Genomic DNA, 17,042 nt, shown 5'->3' on the forward strand with positions numbered 1-17,042 from the left:
TATGTATTGATTTTAGGGGTAAATCAGTGATATTTATCCCAATAATATATTTTTGTTAGGTTGGTATCAGCATCAGGTCAAATAATAATCATGGCGGAAAATTTCTGTCAAAAGCAGCTAGAGACCTCGACGTTTTTCCAGTATGAAGAGGGATCCTGCAGCAGCAACTTACCTTATTAACGCTGTAAACGGTTTCCAGGGAATCCTTGTGAAGCGATCCAACGATACGTCTACGATGTTGTGGTTTGCATAAGCGGACTGCACGGAAATTGGATCGAATTAGGAGGAGACTTGTCAGCGGTACAAGATGGCTTCCGGGGCAAACGTTGGGGAAGTTGTTGATAACGGGGACTCTGGCGAAGGGACGTCGAGCAGCACGAGGAAAAAGCCTAGAGAGTCGACTGGCGAGGAGAGCGACGAGGATGGTAAATCTTCACTGTGTTTTGTGGCCGTGACACGGGTTGTGGGGCGAAGTCCGCGACTCCAGTGGGCGTGGTGGGAATTTTGACAGCACCAAAGTTTCTCTGCCAAATGGAAAATTGCGCTACATTTCACTTAGCGTACAAGTGGTCGTGTTGGCATGAATTAGGATGCTGCAATGCAAAATGCTTTCAATTGATTATTTATTTGTATTTCTAACGCGCATATTCATAATATAAAGCCAGATTTTAACCGTCGATATTTATATAAATGCATACTCAAATGTCAATCTTGTATGGGTTGTTATTTATGTAATTTATTGTTATGGCCATGACAATGAACGATCATCTTCTTGTTGATTGTGCTTTAAGGCTATTGATTGGAATTTTATCTTAATCAGTTGAAGACTGTCTCAATCTTTTGATTCAGTAAAAAAGGGAAACATTTAGTAGCATAATATTGTATTTCATTTAGCAGTTGGAACACAAATTATTATAATTTGACGGTCAATTTATTACTTTGAGATTCTATGAGTTGAATAAATTAGCAAATGAAATTCGATTTTGGGATCTTGCCACATAATTTAAATTACGCATTTCAATTTTTCGCTGGGTCACTCACAACCAAAAAGGTTCTAACCACAGTTCTAAACACGGCTACAAATGATAAGTTTTTTTATCTGAAAAAATGTCCGGAAGTACATTTAAGGAGCACTGAAATCTCATGTTTGATAGCGCGAATCAGTATAAAATCGATTACATAAATGCTAGTGTGGCGAATTTTAAGTCTGGGTCTGAGCCCAGCAAAATGTGCCACAAGAACGCCAGCAACCAATCAGTAAAGGGACGGTTCTCTGATTGGCTTTTTGATGTTGAGCTCGCCTAATTGGAAGATCGAGACAGGATCGCCACAGCTTGAGGAACAAGACAGGCTGCTAGCTGCCAGCCTTTTTGCATAACTTGCTTGCGCCGGCTACCGCTGTGTCGCTTCTGTCTCGATCTGCTACATCAAACAGCCAAACAAAGTGAACCGTTCCCTTTTCTGTTTGGTTGCCGGCGTTCTTGTGACACTTTTTGCCAGGTTAATCGTGGTTTACACGTTTTTGGCACGTGTTGTGTCGATTTTGTCCACGGAATGATTTGGATGCTCAACCAAATATGACCATACGAAATCGATTGGTAATTTTAAAATTGAAATTCCAGTGCTACCATTAATTCATAAGAATTTGATATCTAATCAACTACATGACCACACTGCGTCAGTTAAACAAATCCACGAAATGCCGCTTGTTGCTTGAAAAATACGTCACAAATAATACCTTTCAATAGCATTCACAATTAGGGATACCAAACAACCAAAAAGCTAAAACCCGAAGATTTCCCATAAGCTCATGTGAAATTTTGGGATCGAAAACCCGGAGAACCTCCCGTGTTCAATTTTCAAAAAAAGACCTGGACACTCCTGGTCGAGCAGTCCCAAACCCAGGGATCTCCGGCCAAAACGCGGAGGTTGGCAGCCCTATTCACAATCGTAAACAAGTTTTCAAAATTGTCATAAAGCAACAAATAAACACATTTCAAAAACTTTCCACGTCTATGGATGTGCGGAGTGCCCTATTTTATTACCTGCTAACTAGGATTCCTGATGTTACAGAAAAGGAAAAGGAAAGGCAAGACAGACTCATGTCGTTGGACGGCACAGGAGCAAAACCTGTCGGTGGGGCACTGGGAATCCAAAGAAACAAGTCGGAGCGAGAGCGAAAGATTGGACATCGGAGAGTTGGCGTTGGCGGAGAAATCACGTACAAAAAAGTAGGTGTGCTTTATTTATTTCTTGCTCTTTCTCACACGCTGATTCCGCAGATCCAAACGACGCAAATCATGGGTTCCATTCAGCTGGGGATCCAGCACGCGATTGGAGGACTGGCGTCCAAGCCAGAGCGTGATTTGCTCATGCAAGACTTTATGACTGTGGAAACCACTAATTTTCCAAGTGAAGGATCCAACCACACTCCGGCACACCATTATTCAGAATTTAAGTTCAAAACTTATGCCCCAATAGCGTTTAGATACTTTAGGGACTTGTTTGGCATCCAGCCAGACGACTTTTTGGTAATTTTCTGCCTATAATCTGAGGATTATGTTAATGATTTTGTGCTCCTCTCACGCAGATATCCCTTTGTAATTCTCCATTGCGGGAGTTGTCAAATCCAGGTGCTAGCGGCAGTATTTTCTACCTCACCACCGATGATGAATTCATCATCAAAACTGTTCAACACAAAGAGGGCGAATTTCTGCAAAAACTCCTTCCTGGATATTACATGGTTTGTTTTTAGCCCTGGGGCCTAACAATTTTTTTAGTAGATTTGGAATTTGATTTTTGGCAATGCCAATAGATTCATGAGGCTTGAATTTGGATTGGCTGACAATCCAATAGGACATGGCGAAAATTGGGGAAAATGAAAAAGCCGTTACTTTGGTGGTTTTTGGTTTGAACCCAACAAATCATTGAAGAGAGCAGGTCTAAGATTTAGACGTGGCGTTATATGCTGGGTTCAAACCAAAACCCACCAAAGTTATGGTTTGAACGTACCCCCAATTTTCTGCACATTGTGTCGAAATGGAGGGACTCGAGAATCATTTGGCACAGTCAACCATGAAACTCATTGCCAGAGTGGCGCCCTAATCCCCTTTTCTTTCATTGCAGAATCTGAATCAGAATCCGCGGACACTGTTGCCAAAATTCTTTGGTCTTTACTGTTACCAATGTAATTCTAAAAATGTCCGGCTTGTAGTGATGAATAACTTGCTTCCATCGTGGGTAAAAATGCATCAGAAGTATGACTTGAAAGGGTCCACATACAAAAGAAAGGTAATGACCCTAACATAAGTTTGTTAACAACCTACTGAACGTGTACTGCTTGCAGGCTTCAAAGTCCGAGAGGTTAAAAAAGTCTCCAACCTACAAGGACCTTGACTTCATGGAGCACCACCCTGATGGGATCTACCTGGAGGCTGATACGTACAGCGCTCTGATAAAGACAATACAGAGGGACTGTCGGGTGCTTGAGAGTTTCAAAATCATGGATTACAGCTTACTAGTAGGCATTCACAACCTAGATCAAGCAACGAGAGAAAAGATTGTATGTGTATCGCCTCTAGCTCAAGATAACTGATTTAATAATTTTTCAAAATTCAGGAGCAGAAAAACGAAGAGAAACTCGCAGCTGAGAAGTCAAGGGCTGAGAAACCAGCGGTGGACGAAGAGCCTGCCGTGTCTGTGGCTGCTCCTAGTGGAACTTCTTTGAATAGAAGTAGATCCATTAATCGACAGAGACTGGTTGCCCATTCCACAGCTATGGAGAGTATTCAGGCTGAGAGTGAACCAATTGATGAAGAGGACGATGTACCGTGAGTGTTGCATTTTTTTATTATTGGAGAAATTTTAAATCCTGATTGACGTTAAATAGATAAAGAAAATTTCTGAGCCTTGATGCGTTATCAGTGACGTCATCTTTGCTAGTTTTGTTTGCCTCTAAACAATTACGTTTTTGAAAACCAACGAATGAGGCAAACAGTAAACGCGTCAGGACTAAGTAAAGATTGTGGAGAGCAGAGTAGATCTGTTTATCATGGGCTACAACCAAACAAAAGAGGGTAACCTAATCCTGTTTGAATATAAATTAGGGAGTGAAATGGATCCTGTTATTTGTTGAGAAGCAACAAGTCGTTAACTTGTCACATGTGTATAAAATCGTTAAAAAACCCAATTATTTTTCAGAAATTAAAAAAAAAAACAAATCGATAATTTTGTCTTGTCAAGGAGAGTTAGCATACTAAATTTCACCATGATTGGATAAATTGTCAATTTTTTCAAAACCCCTTGAAAATTGAAATCAAAACCGTCCCAAGTCAGGCTTTGCAAATCGGAAATAATGCTACTATGAAAATTATTTTTCTAATTTCATGAAAAACCACAGGTTTGAGGCAAATATGCATGCCTGGGGGAACGATCCCAGGGTTCCCTTGGTAGAAATTATCTTAAAATCACTTCACATTTTGCAGGCCTGGCGGCATCCCAGCAAGAAACGCAAAGGGAGAACGGTTACTTTTGTATTTAGGCGTCATTGACATTCTTCAGAGCTATCGGCTACAAAAGAAACTGGAGCACACATTCAAATCAATAATTCACGACGGGGTAAGTAGCATCATGCTTTTTGTCTTTTGCCAATGTCTACATGTCTGCCCTTGCGAAAACAGGACACGGTCTCTGTCCATAGACCTGGCTTCTATGCGCAGAGATTCCAAGATTTCATGGCGAAAACTGTCTTCACCAAAATCCAGTCCCGTGAGTATCTGAAGCAAAGCCATTTTATTTCTCTCTCTCTCTCTCTCCCCGCTGAAAATTGACTCACTTTCTTCTTGTAAAAACACATAGCTTCTAAAATGCAGTAATAATAGCTTTGATAATAAGCTCTGGTGGCTAGAAAACTAGGCCTGGAAGTCTGTAGAGCTCATGATATTAATCTATAAGCCAATTTTCGTGCTGATGGTGGCATCAAACATCTGTTACGAGACCATGTCAATCACCCGAGGGAAAGTATTCCAACAAACCGAGTCAGTCAGTCAGTCAGGCAAATGAAAAACTGATGATCGTGATGAAAATCGTATTGGTGTCCAAAAATGCTTGCTCAAATCCCCCCTGCCCTCTTGTGGTGTCACTCCTCACAATTTGCAGGGTCCAAGTTCATTGTGCTACTTACGTGTTGCTAGTTGTGGAAAGCCATTATTCCCCCGTCCCATTCATTTAGTCATTCGACCATTTTCCTGGTTGAAGTACTCATGTGGGCATGTATTGGGGTTTATTATTCCTTCCTTTCCTATTATCTGTCTAAGGGGTTCTTGAGAAGGTATTGACTTTTGTCTTGTCTATTTCTGCTTCCTCTCTGGCCCTTCTCTAGTGGACTTGCCTGCCATTAAGGGTAACCATCGCAAGTTCCGTACCCTCGTGACAAGCTATATAGGTAGGGATACTCTAATATCTGATCATCAAGTCGTTTTGAGTTTGCAACCAGCTCTTTTTCATCCTCCTTGTTTGTTTGTGTCGATGCTAATAACAACAACAAACAGCGAGCAGTTTTTTTCTTTCTTTCACGTTTTTACTAATTAATATTACTCATTAATCAATTCGATTTATTGTGTAAAATGTCTTGTAAATAATTTTTTTTTTCAAAATTTTCCCTTTCACAATGGTTGTCAAATTAATTCATATTAATAATTACTGGATGTTGTGTTGGTGTACATTTATGCATCATATTTTGAACAGCTTCCATTATTTTTTATTTTAAACATCATTTTTCTCACTACCTCCTACAAGTCATCAATCAATCGATCGTGTGTTAAACTTGTAAACTTTTCACTTCTCTTAATTCACGTTCACAGCTTTAAAGGATATGTTAGGTACAGTATTCGTCGAATTATAGTGAAAAGTTGACAAAAAAAATCTTTTAGTAGTAAAAAAATGTTCAAAACCTGTACCTAATGTCCAAAATCTTGTGCATTGGCATTGCAAAGAACTAATGCTGGACAGTACACATCTAGGAGGTTCAGTGATAGATTAGTAAACTTTTACACTTTTTCTTTGCTGGACATTTTCAACGAAACAACAAATTTTCACACTGCTAACAGCACGCTTCTTTATTTAACTGACTGAGCATGCATAATTTTTAAACACCTTTTTAATATTAACACTGAAGAAACGACACAAACCTTTTTTGATTTTTTTTTTCATTTTGCCAGCCCGAAACACCCAGACCGTAATAATACACGAAGGGAAAGGAAACCATTCCTGTAAAATTTTGTTTTTTGGTGGCGTATTAAAAGCTCATCGGCAATTATGAAAGAATCCTGGCTACAGAATTTGCCTCTTGCATTTGGGTGTCAGAAATAAACATTGAAAATGGCATAATTTTTTATTACTAGGAGTCTATCTTTAAAGTAGCTTTAAAGTAGCTCTGAAATTCATTTTTTACAGTGCCAATCGATACCTTAGGGTCAAATTGAGTTTCAAAGCCGATTCACTCTGTCGAAATTTCAACATGACGTACAGCAAATCAGCGGAAATGTAAAAACCGTTACTTAGGTGGTTTTTGGCCTAAAAAGTGCCTCAAGAACGCCAGCGATAAATCGCAGAAACGAGCAGTTCTCTGATTGGACAAAGAGCTGGCCAAAGATATAGACAGCAGCGCAATTAAGAGGCTGGCTGCTGGCTACTTCCATATTGGTGCTGTTGTCTCGATCTCAGGCCAACGCTTCTTCCAAAAGAGTATGTACCGCTCCTTTCTCTGATTGGTCACCGGCGTTCTAGTCGCTCTTTTCTGACCAAAATCGCCAAAGTAATGGTTTCCGCCAATTTTCGGCTTGACATGTTGAATTTAAGACTTGGCATTTAATCCGCCTAACCTAATTTGACCCTCAGGAATCGATCGGCACTGTCAAAATTGAAATTCCAAGAACTGTATTTTAACAAAAACAACCGTGTTAAAAGATAAAAAGTAGCCTTGTTCAATTTTTGTTGAATTTTTTCTTGAGGGAAATACTAAAAAATTAGTGTGGGCTTTGAGTTTCCTTGTCCATTCAGTGTGCGCGGAGCCCTGTTGTGATGCTGTTGTTTTTTTGATGTCGCTTCACTGTTCGTTCTCAAGCCCATTACATGAGTTTCCTCTCCTCCCATAGCTTTGAAGCATTCCCCATCCAAGCGCAAGAGTCTGAACCAGGCGCAGCAGCCGGTCAGTTTGGTTCAGCGCGTGTTGAACGCAAACAGGGCAGCGCAGGAGGACGCCGGCACTTTCGCAGCCGCCGACAACTCTCCGCCGTCCGAAGAGGTCAAAAGTCCGACCGAGTCGACGGCCAGCGTGGCCGCAGCGACGCCCGCGGCAGCCCCCTCAGCCGCCGCTGTCGCATCCACAGCGCCCGCTGCCGTGTCCACTGCTGACCAAGGTAAGGGGCCGAAAAGGGTCGGCTTCAGGGAGCCGAGCAGCCTCGCCCCGCTCGAGCCAACGGCCTACAGCCGAGCGTTCCTCGAGACGCAACTCTGATCGCATGGCTGCATGGTTTGGCCGCCCGCCCGCCCACATGACTAATTAACCCCTAGTCTCGGAATGCTGGTTGTCACTATGAAGCCTATGAGTTTTTTGCATGTCTGACTGACTTTGTACTTATATACCACTGCGTCACGTACACTGTATACACATACACACTCGATGCGCTGGCCGATGCGTTTAGCACTGTTTCTTTTGATATAGTCCGTTCTTGTTTTGCGCAGCTCAGTTTGATTCGAGTTTTGTATAAACCTTAGATGCTAACTGCTGTAGATCGGTGTTGGTTTCTTCGGCCGTTCCTTTCTCAAAAGGCCGCGATGGATGGATTTTTACTCGCATTCTGTGTAAATCCTACCAATATTACGTGTAATGAAATGTTCATCAGGCATTATTTTTTAATTTATAAAAAAGTACATACCTTTTTTGAACAGTTTCTTTGTAAATGGAATTGTTTGCAGTTCATGGTGATTGCAAGCCAAGCGCACGTGAGGGTACGATTTTTTTACCGTCTGCTTAATAATAATTTGTTCAGACGGATTTTAAAGGGCAGCCAATCACAGGCCTCTGCCAAATTTTCACTCCAGCGGGCTGGAATAGCAAGAAAAGCGCTGCGAGTGGAGGGGGGACAAGAGCGTGTTATTTCGCTCGCTCCCCCCTCCACTGCCGGCTTGGATCGTAAACAGCACCACGACGGCTAATAGTGAGGAATGTCCTCCTTACCGAGGTAAATAACTGGCCGCAGAATTCACGGTCCCCTATCGCCGCTACGTCTGGTGATATTTCCTCGTGCGCTTTGCTTGTGGTTATTGTAATATTTTTAATCTTGTTTTGTCAAGCCAAAAAATGAACCTGTTTATAAATAGAAATTCTGCTTCAAACGACAAACCAACACCGAAAATTTTAGTTTTAATTTTTTCACTCAGTTATCACAATGCACAAACAAAACATGCGAGGTGTGGTTTCTTCGCTATAAATTCACTTTCCCTGGGAAAAGAATAACTATCCACGATATGATACTAACACAAGAATTGAACAGTTTTGTGACGTGATTTTTCTTTTTTTCTGGATTTCCACAGGACGTCCAACAAAAAGCGAATCGTCATGACCTTTTGACGAAAATACCATTCCCTCTGTTTCTCTTACAAACCACAATCTCTGAATAATGTTAATGGTGATGGAAAGGCCTGAGATTCGATAAAATTACTCTTACATTGTATAGCCGCGTTACTGCTGTTTTCCCTCAACTAACTGTTAAAACCACGTCGTGCCTTTCCTTGATTGAACTGTGCTAATCATTAGATTATTTATTTTTGTATTAGTTACTTAATTTTAGTTTTGAAAAGCTTCGACATAAATTGACATTATTAGTACATAGTCTATTAATATGTTGTTCAATTGTAGTTATTTACGAAATGCAGAGAAATCTCAGAAATGTATAAAATTATTATCTCGAAAATTGAATCTTTCATTTTTCTGAGTTTTCAACCTTTTGTTGTCCTCCTGCATGGTGTTTAATTTTCCTCCCCGAGTTATTTTCGCTACACTTTAGGACTCGTTCGGTGTGGTTTAATTTGGTGACCTTTCTATGCTACAACACGCTGCTTACAGGCCATCATGGTGCTTCAAGTCAGACCACAAGCAAGCCTGGTGAGTGTCTATGCTTACAGAAAGACAAAAAAGCTTTTTTTATCGACTAAAGCGCTTCATCTCCAATCCCGTAACGCACAAGCCATTTCAATGTCGTAAATTATTTCCTTATTTTGATCAAATCCGTAAAGTTAATTTCGAGTAATGTCAGTGTATTTGCTTTTGGTATGCATATCTATATGAACCAAAATACGTAGCTTTCTCAAAGTGTCGTTGTCCTCCCGAAATTTGATTTTTAGGCTGTGCTCTTCTCTTTTCTTGCTGCTCACCTCCAGATTTGCACGTGTTTTGTACAAAAGAGCCGCGGTGGTAATGGTGGAAGGGTGTGGACCACGATTTTTGGTGAACTTGCACCTTAACAATCTGGACATTTTTGGTCTTGTGTTGGTAGAACAGTAGTCGGACAAGTTTCCAGTGCCTCCGGGGTTGGAATTTTTGCACCACTCAAATTCGTGCCCATGAAATTACTCGAAATAATTTTTAATGGAAACATTTTGATGGAAATAAATATAAATAATTTACCATTTTGCGGTAAATTTTGAAAACTGTTTTGATAGTCAAAACAAGTTCAAGTTGATTTTTTTTGCGATGCCAATCGAAATCACCTGTGGGTTCATTTAGGTCAAGTAGCCGAAACATTCTGTTGGCAATTTAATACGTGCTGATAGTCGGTGGTAACCTTAAAAACAGTTTCTTGGTGTGATCCTAGTAAAATTTGCCACAAGAACGCTGGCGACCGAACAGAAAAGGTAGTGATTTCCTGATTGACTCAGTGCTGCAAAGATGAAGATCGAGACAGCAACGCCATAGCGGCAGCCAGTGGATGTAGCCAGCAGCCAGCCTTTTGTCGCTTATACTGGCTATTGCTATTGCGCCGCAGTCTCGATCATCATCTTCGCAATCATCTTTTAAATTTCAGAAACCACCAAAATCAATGGTTTTTTCCCCGCCGATTTTTAGCACGATTCGTCAAATTGTCGACCGGGTGATTCAGCTGCTTGAATAACAATTCGATCCTCAGGAATCAATTGGCACTATCAATGCTAGTTTAATTTTTGAATTAAACAGCTGATGAAACAAATATTATGCATTTTTTCCAACCACGAGCGTCTTGGTCGACACTACGGTTTCAATCTGCACCAAATAACGTAACAATTAATACAATCTGGAAGTCAGCGAGCCGTTTTGAAATACCCGCTTTCGGGCCTGTGGTACCTGGTACTAAATCGTCTCTGTTTCTGTTCTGTCGCGCCCTTCTTCTCTCTGTCCTCGCACCGGGCCTAGCGAGTCCAGTGACACCCAGTCCCATTCCGACCTCCCTGTACTCGGAGTCGCCGATGGCAGCCGGCTCAACGTGTTCGTCGGCGCACAACTACCCTGCCGTGCTGAAGGACCGCCCGAAGAGCCGCGTGCCGCCACCGGTGCCGCCGCGCTCGCCGAACCGTGGCGGCGGCCGCCACATGGCGCAGCACCACCTGCACCAACGGCCCGGAGGTGAATGCCCCTGCTGCCACGAGTGCCTGAGCGCGTGGTCGCCGCCGGCGTCGTCGCGGTCCCACCTGAGCGTCGACGCCGCCGCGCAGCCGCGGCGCCATTCGACCCCCGGCCTGCCGGTCTTCAAGGCCGGCCGCGCGGCCAGCAGGAGCGAAAAGAACTGCCGGCCGCTGCATCCTCACCACTTTTACTTGTCCGCAATTTACCCCAAACATTTGGACACTGCCCTGTGCTCCCCCGCTGCTTTGGACGGCATGCCTAACGCTGCTTTGCATCCCCCCTCCCCCGGCGGCTGCCGTAGCGCAGGCCGAGCTGCTTCACGAACCCCTGACGCCGACTTTACCCATACCGTCTACTACGTTTGACTAGCTACTTGGATCGTTATGTGCTAGTGTTTTTGCTCTCCTTTCCATTTCGCTTTTGCTCCTCTCAAATAGGCACGGGGAAATTAACCGACTTTTTAATAGTAAGAAGATGAGATCATCTCAACTAACTGCATATCAAATAGGAGATAGAATTTGATCGTTCTCATAATTTTAAAAATCGAGTCTGTTGCGATTAGAGTAATTTTTCTTAATATGCATTAGATCAAAATTTCGATTTTACGTGCAATAAAATTGAATTGTTTTGATCCACGACAGTTTTCTAACCCTCCCAAACTCTGCGATTTTTACCCACGATGATTTTAGTCCACGCCACTAACCCTAGATGCATTATCTCTTTGGATTTTCCGCCCCTGCCCTCAACTCAACTCACACTATCGCCATAACCGCTCTCTTGTCGCTAGAGCTGCTCTTTAGTTAGCCTTTGCAATCCTTTGCTGCTTGTAGGACATACTGGGAGTTTGCATCTTTCATCAGAAGGCTATGGGAGTGGGACGGATGAAAATAGTAGTCAATCACCTAGACACGTGTCGATATCCGCCAGTCACGTCCTCGTGTCAAGATCTTCAGCCTACCACCGAGAGGACAACATTAGGTAATTAGACTAGAGAGAATGTTCAGCACCTGTTACATTTTTTGAGTTGTGTTGACTTACACTGAAGATGTCCATGTAAATAACACCTTTAAAATTCCTGGAATATGAACTTTCCCATTCTGTTATTTTGCAAAAGTTTTCAGACTTTAAAGGGAAGCTGGAATTTAATTTTTGACAATTCCAATCGATTCCTGAGGATCGTATTGGGTTAGGCAGTCAACCAACTCAGTCGATAGTCAGAGAAAACATAAAATCCGTTACTGCAGCATTTTTTTTGGTGGGAACCTAACAAAAGTTGCCAAAAGGATGCAGGAGAGCAATCTGAGGCGGTAGCACAGTTCTCTTATTTGCTGGCCTAAGATCTAGACAACAGCGCCACAGCAACAGCCAGCCTTGTCGATTAGTCGCCGGCGCTCCTCGCACACTTTCAGATCAAAAACTCTCCAGAATAACGGTTTTTACGTTTCTGCCGATATATGATTCGTCGTGTTGAATTGTCGACCGAGTGATTCATCTGCTCAAACCCAATTAAAAACCCTCAGGAATCGATTGGCTTTGTCAAAAATGAAACTCAAATGCTGCTTTGAGACAATAGTTTTTATTTCTCACTATAATTTTAATCCCTTTTTGCATGCAACTTTTTTACGTGTGAGAGGTTTTAATTTATTCTTAATAAGTTATTTCAGTTCTTCTTCTTACTTTCGCTCTTCATTTCTCTCCGCTTAAACCAGGATACAGAGATTCCGCACGCTGAACCAACGAACCTATTCTAGTGTAAGCGAAATGACCAACAAGTCGTCCTCGCTGAGCGTCGAGTCAGCTGGCTCCGGCCATCGGTCCAACATCACGTGGACGCCACCCGCGTCCGTCGAAGGCAGCACCCCCACTTGGACTGAAGGCACCCCCTCGTTCACCGAGTCCTCCAGCAGTGGAGACCTTGGTGAGAACCATTTACTTTTTTACTCGGGTTTTCTTTGGGTTGTCTTTTCTGGAAAGGGGTGTTTTTGTTATGATGACTGGGAAATTTTGCTCTGACACATGGTCGCCCCTTGCAGAGGGCCACTTCCGCGGCAGTTTTCATTCGTCTTCGTCGAGAGGCTCTCGAAGTGGTCGGAGCAGTGCCACCGGTACTTCTGGGGTCTTCCCTAACACTCTCTGCAGCCCAGTTGTATCAGATAACTCGACAACCCCCTCTATGTAGCTTTGGAATCGGCTAGCAAGAATGCCAAAGTGTCAGCCTTCGACTCTTTTTTCATCATTTTTTCCATTCTATCAGCTTCATTCTCCCCACGAAATTCAGGAATGCACTTTGACTCGTCCCCAGTGGCTGTTCTTAGTTCTGTTTGATAGTTTTTTGCAGCACCTTTTTCTCTTTTCCGTTTCTATCTTCTGCGCATCTTGCTAGCATCAAAATAGATCAAATCTCAGATCTGTCATTTGCATTTTAACTTTTTTTTCAGTCAGTCTTTGTCACTTTCTTGCTTTGAATTTTAAAGAATACTGTTTCACTCCGCTCGCGTGTGAAATTGAAAGTAGCTCTGGAATTTTATAGTTTGACCGTGTCAAAATCTATTCCTGAGGGACAATTTAGGTTAGGCACGTTGACACTTTGACACGACAGGCCGAAAATTGTAGAAAACGTAAGAACCGTTGCTTTCACAGTTTTTGGTTTGAATCTAACAAAAAGAACTCCATCGATCAATCAGAGAAGATAGTGGTTCTCCGATCGGATCAAGAAGCAGCAACACAGCGGCACAAGCGAGTCAAGTGAAAAGGCCAAAACTGTCGCTGCGGCCAGTCCAATCAGAGCACCAAACCCTTCTCTGGTTGGTCTCTGTTGTGCTTTTGCTAAGGCCCAGACCAAAGACTGCTAAAGACGCGATCATTGTACGTTCCTGCTGATTTTCAGATTGTCGTGTCGAATTTTTGACCAAGTGATTTTAGCAGCCTAACCTATTTTGACCCTCAGGAATCAATTAACAGGACAAAATTGAAATTCCAACGACATAGTTTTAGTATTTAAAATCAAACGCAAGACAGTGGTGAAAATTGTGGCCGCAAGAGATGTAAAAATGCGGTGGAAGTGAAGTTAATAGTTTTAGCTGATTGTAAGAGTCTAGTTCCCTTTCTTCCTGATGTTGTCCTATTTAGGATTCGTTTTTACTGGCAATGCAGTATTAATAATCTGAGTTTCGGGCTCATAAGACTCTCGTCTGACTTGATCTTGGATTTCCGCAGGTTGCCCCACAACACCAGCCAGAAGTTTGAACCATAGCAGAGGTGGAAGTGAAGGAGGTGCCCAAAGTGTTGCTGACGACTTTGACGACCTGGACGACGACGCAGCTGAAATTGTGAGTGCCCACTGTCCAGGTTTTGGTTTTATGGTTTTGCTTGCCTCTTAATTTTCCCTAACTCTCGAAAATCAACATTTCTCTTCAGCTTTCCATACTAAATAAAAACAATAAGATATTTCGGGATCTTCTCTCGCAAGTTTCACTAATTTTTTCATTTATTCGCTTAAAATCAGATTTTTTCAAGCAGGGAAATGTTGATTTTGGTTGCATTCTGCATAACGGTGATGGTTAACTCTTCACTCCTCTGTCCGCTCAGGGATTCTACCGGGGTCGAGTGTGAAGATCGAATCCACTTCTGCGGGCTTCCACTCCCTTCGACTAACAAGCACATTCATTCCTTTCGCTTTGCCACTCGACGACAAACTGACCCTGTGTACCACCTATCCAAGTTCTGCCACTCACACAGTCAGCGGCTCTAATCAATACTTGCAATATTAACTCCAGCCTCTCTAGTACCGTTACGAAACACACACACACACACGCATTACTAACAAAAATATCAGACGAACAAAGTAATATTCACATTAATAAATGACTGTTGATCTCATTGTATGGGATTCGCTTAAATATATGATATATTATACTATAGTGGATGTTATATATGATACCTATCGGAGGTTATATTCATCTTTTGATTCGCTCGATCGTTTCCACTCTTCTACCGAGTAATTTGGTGTGTGACAATATTTTGAAATGCTCACTTTTTCGTCGTCGCGACCGAAAATCGTTTTGATTTTCCTATATATAACATAATGCTATATATTATATGGATTCCGAGCGTAATAACAATTGCTACACTACACACTACTCCTCCAAGTCTAGCCGAACAGTTGTTTCCGTCACTGCGATCTCCGAGTACATTACATGTTGCTTGTGCTGGTCTCTCGTTTGTCCACGTGTTTTGCATAACATTGACGAAATCGTGCCTATTTAAGTGTACTTGGGCCTCGTCTCGACGACGACCTGGCCACGCCGCGTCTAATCTAAATCGAATTTAATTTCACCTTGGTCGATCAGCCGTGTCAGCTACATTCAAGAGGAACTGGAAAAAGTTCAATTTTAAGAGTGCCAATCGATTGCTGAGGGTCGAATTAGGATTGCTATATTCGAAAATTCAACATGACGTGTTAGGTACTTGCAAAATCGCAGAAAGGTTACTTTGGCGGTTGTATTTGTCTGAAAAATGCCACAAGAACGGTTCTCTTTTGACCTGATTCAAATTGATCCTCAGGAATCGATTGGTTCTGTCATCTTGTGCTACTTAAAAAAAGAAGAAAATAATTAGTGGAGTGGCCAGGTTTGTTTTTGAATTCAAAGCTCGAGGTCGGCGGCCCGACGAGCCTCCTTGGCCGTTGATTATTCAAGGGAATACATAGCTCAGGCTCCGTAGTGATTCGGTTCTTTCATTCTCACTACGTTAGTTTGCGGGGCCACGGCTATTTTGATAACTCGTATGTGGTGTACTACAAAATAATAGATAAAAAGAGAGAACTCCCTAAGTGAGATTAGCTTCGTTAGCCAGTTGCAAATGTTGATCGATTGCGTTTTTCAAATGTTATATTGTTGAATGAATCGTAGACTTGAGGTTAATTAACGCATACTACTATAAAACTAAAAATACGGGACCTATATTAACGTGGGAAGGCGTAGTGGACATATATAGTGAAAACTGTTGCTGAGAAAAACCCCGGCCAACGGCGTGCGTTAGCAACCGAAAACTTGTCTCCCTCTCTTTTCCCTCTCTTTCGACACGCTACTCGTGTTTGTTGAACAAATTCTTGTCGCTTTTCTGGACCGTGGTAGTCAATGTTATGCCCTCGAAAGTGATGTTGTACCATATCTACCGCATAGGCATGTCATCAGTGTTCACCGTTCAGTTCGCTCTGGCAAACTCGAAATGCGACCAAGAAATAAATCCAATATATTACATTTGATTTGGATTTATAAAATCCAATTTGTTAAATAGCGGGAGTAAAAATTTAAAATAAAAAAATGTGACTGCCAGTACTACTAGAATCTTACTTTTGACAGTGCCAATCGATTTCTGAGGGTCAGGTAGCCGTATCACTTGGTCGACATTTTGTCACGACGTGCCAAAAATGAGCGGAAAAGTTACTTTGGCGGTTTTTAATCTTGATTGGTCGCCGTTCAGACCATAAACCGCCAGAGTGTCGGTTTTTACGTTTCCAGCACGTTGTGTCGAATTTTTGACTAGCCCAACCCCAAGTCAACCCTCAGTAATCAATTAGCTTTGTAAAAAGTTATATTCCAGTGCTACTTGAAAAAATTAAAATTTTTCAATACAATTGCCTTTCACGCTCGAGGTTGTTCTTCGATTTGCCGGCGAAATTAATTCAACTTGATCGGGTTCTAATTTTCCTACGGGCCGTGAGAAACGTAGGTCATTACTGGTTGTTGAAATCTTGATGTATCCGTGCGCCTACTCTGAATTGCAAGCAAACAACTAACACGGGAAATAATGCTCTGTTGAATTGATTTACCTTGTCAGTGTGTTCACGAAAACTGTTATAACCAAATTACAATAAAGTTTAAGAAAATATACTAACCGCACGTTTTTGCCTGTACTCGAACCCGAGCATGATGATTGAAAAACCAACCATTTTCTTTTGCAGACGCACTTGTGAGCGAACCCTGAGGCAACTACTGTAGCGAGACCCGCGAAAATGTTGATTTTCCTTTTTTTTCTGCGCGCAGGACACAACCTAGTTTTCTCTATTTTTTGTTTTGGTTGATTTGGAATTGATTCGATCTCAGTCAAACTGCTACTTGATATATTTTGTTGAACCCACCTCTTTTGTTGTGTAAATAATGAACACCGCACTACTTTGACATTCATACTGTGTAAAGCGAGAGCCACATCACATATTGTAATTATGCGATACAGCTCTCTTTGTTATTGTTATGCGTCCATTCCTGTTTGTACTATTTATTTTATTAATTAGTGTAAAGATGAAACGTATCGATGTATATTGTAAAATAAAAACAACGCAAAATGTTACGAAAAAAACCCTTCTTTTAAATCAAACTTC

General features: G+C 41.9%; 1 protein-coding gene across 15 annotated transcripts; it reads left to right on the plus strand.

Moving 5' to 3' along the window:
- The first annotated feature begins 65 nt into the window (after nucleotides 1–65).
- Nucleotides 66–17,020, plus strand: LOC135942136 (phosphatidylinositol 4-phosphate 5-kinase type-1 alpha-like). 15 transcript variants are annotated; one of them, XM_065488090.1, is made up of 20 exons: nucleotides 66–140; nucleotides 200–425; nucleotides 2,074–2,231; nucleotides 2,283–2,531; nucleotides 2,591–2,743; nucleotides 3,127–3,291; nucleotides 3,347–3,562; nucleotides 3,619–3,830; nucleotides 4,485–4,617; nucleotides 4,680–4,767; nucleotides 5,381–5,443; nucleotides 5,862–5,879; nucleotides 7,155–7,418; nucleotides 9,128–9,166; nucleotides 10,451–10,660; nucleotides 11,491–11,638; nucleotides 12,370–12,578; nucleotides 12,694–12,765; nucleotides 13,877–13,989; nucleotides 14,249–17,020. In XM_065488090.1, exons 2-20 carry the CDS (start codon nucleotides 308–310, stop codon nucleotides 14,270–14,272), a joined length of 2,652 nt encoding a protein of 883 aa, XP_065344162.1. In that variant the 5' UTR covers nucleotides 66–140; nucleotides 200–307; the 3' UTR covers nucleotides 14,273–17,020. The 15 variants fall into 15 exon arrangements, with proteins under 15 accessions (XP_065344162.1, XP_065344163.1, XP_065344166.1 ...); XM_065488091.1 differs by having other exon boundaries at nucleotides 16,626–17,020; XM_065488094.1 differs by having other exon boundaries at nucleotides 12,412–12,578.
- The last annotated feature ends 22 nt before the right edge of the window (nucleotides 17,021–17,042 follow it).

This window comes from Cloeon dipterum, chromosome 4 (genome assembly GCF_949628265.1).
Source record: "Cloeon dipterum chromosome 4, ieCloDipt1.1, whole genome shotgun sequence".
NCBI lineage: Eukaryota > Metazoa > Arthropoda > Insecta > Ephemeroptera > Baetidae > Cloeon > Cloeon dipterum.

Bases quoted from the DNA above. Each gene is read 5' to 3' on its own strand.
- LOC135942136 (XM_065488090.1), top strand. From the start codon at position 308: ATGGCTTCCGGGGCAAACGTTGGGGAAGTTGTTGATAACGGGGACTCT. The intron at 3,292-3,346 runs GTAATGACCCTA...TACTGCTTGCAG, and splicing joins GGTCCACATACAAAAGAAAG to GCTTCAAAGTCCGAGAGGTT. The intron at 12,579-12,693 runs GTGAGAACCATT...CGCCCCTTGCAG, and splicing joins CTCCAGCAGTGGAGACCTTG to AGGGCCACTTCCGCGGCAGT.